Raw genomic sequence first — 1,578 nt, 5'->3', positions numbered from 1 at the left:
TTTGGTCTTTTTTCGGCGACACATAGAAGCCTCTTCAAAAATGCTTTCCTCTTGCCTGCGATAATTAACAAAATGAGCTAGAAGAAAGAAAATGACCCGATGTGACCCCCGGCAGGTGTCTCCCACTGAACTCGAGGAGCTCCTGCTGAGCCACCGCGACGTGCAAGATGCCGCAGTAGTCGGTGTCCCACATGTCAAGTTAGGCGAAGCACCTCGCGCCTATGTTGTGCTCAGGTCTGGGACAACTTGGCGCCCACGTGAAATTGAAAAATTCGTTGAAGGTTAGCCTTTCTAATTTATCTTACATTTTTTAAAATATATTGTCTCTAATACAGAGACACAATATATAATCACACTGCAATTCAATATTAAAAGTTTTTTTTTTTGCTATAACTTGTTGTAAGACAGTGTTGATTTTCTAACAACATATCTTCAGAACGTGTGAATGCCTACAAACAACTCGCAGGTGGAGTGAAGATCGTTGATGCCATCCCCAGAAACCCAGCTGGGAAAATCCTCAGAAGGCAGCTGAAAAGGGAATTCGTGACTTCTAAACTGTGAGCTTTTTCTGGAGCAGTGGGCCCAGACAGAGTCATTCCGCAGCACCTCATCCCACATCAGCTTACTTGTATATTCTGTATTCCACGAATTACTGCTGCATGAAACAAGATAAATCTGGGTTACATGTCCAAAAATCATCAGAAAACTGAAAGTAATTGAACATACACACGATAACTAGCATAAGAAGATACATGATGAAAAAAAACTATTTTGGTGGCATACTGGTCGTACAGTCTTGGAGAGATAATGTCTGACCAGAGAGTAATGAAAGGCAGCCATTATATTTGAACAAGGCTCTCTCTCTCTCTCTTTCTCTCTCTCTCTCTCTCTCTCTCTCTCTCTCTCTCTCTCTCTCCTTTTCTTCTCTCTCTCTCTCTTTCTCTCTCTCTCTTCTCTTCTCCTCTCTCTCCCTTTCTCCCTCTCTTCTCCTTCTCTCTCTTTTTTTCCTCCTTCTCTCTCTCTCTCTCTCTCTCTCTCCTCTCTCCTCTTACCTCTCTCTCCTCTTCCTTCTCTCTACTCTCTCTTCTCTCTCCTCTCTCTCTCTCTCTCTTCCTCTCTCTCTTTTCCCCTCTATCTATATCTCTCTCTCTCTCTCTCTCTCTCCTCTCTCTCTCTTCTCTCTCTTTTCTCTCCTCTCTCTCTCCTCTCTTCTCTCTCCTCTCCTTCTCTCTCTTCTCTCTCTCTCTTCTCTCTTCTCTCTCCTCCTCTCTCTCCCTCTCCCCCCTCTCTCCTCCTCTCTTTTCCCCTCTCTCTCTCTCTCTCTCTCCTCCTTCTCTCTCTTTTCTCTCTCTCTCCTCTCTCTCTCTCCTCTCTTCTCCTCTCTCTCTCTCTCCTCTCTCTCTCTCTCTTCTATCTCCTTCTCCTCTCTCTCTCTCTCTTCTCTCTCTCTCTCTCTCTTCTCTCTCTCTCTCCATCCTCTCTCTCTCTCTCTGCTCTCTCCTCTCTCTCTCTCTCTCTCTCTCTCCTCGTCTCTCTCTCTCTCTCTCATCCATCTCTCTCTCTCTCTCTCTCTCTCTC

General features: G+C 45.2%; 1 protein-coding gene across 1 annotated transcript in view; it reads left to right on the top strand.

The window, feature by feature from the left end:
• LOC119571924 (4-coumarate--CoA ligase 1-like) overlaps positions 1 to 914 on the top strand; it is an 18,568-nt gene extending 17,654 nt beyond the window's left edge. The window contains exons 6-7 of the mRNA XM_037919002.1: positions 116 to 281; positions 437 to 914. Of these exons, the coding sequence (XP_037774930.1) occupies positions 116 to 281; positions 437 to 561 (291 nt within the window). The 3' untranslated portion in view covers positions 562 to 914. The remainder of the gene's footprint in view (positions 1 to 115; positions 282 to 436) is intronic.
• The last annotated feature ends 664 nt before the right edge of the window (positions 915 to 1,578 follow it).

This window comes from Penaeus monodon, chromosome 4, assembly GCF_015228065.2.
Source record: "Penaeus monodon isolate SGIC_2016 chromosome 4, NSTDA_Pmon_1, whole genome shotgun sequence".
Taxonomy (NCBI): Eukaryota; Metazoa; Arthropoda; class Malacostraca; order Decapoda; family Penaeidae; genus Penaeus; species Penaeus monodon.
This window is presented reverse-complemented; position numbering and strand designations above follow the sequence as displayed.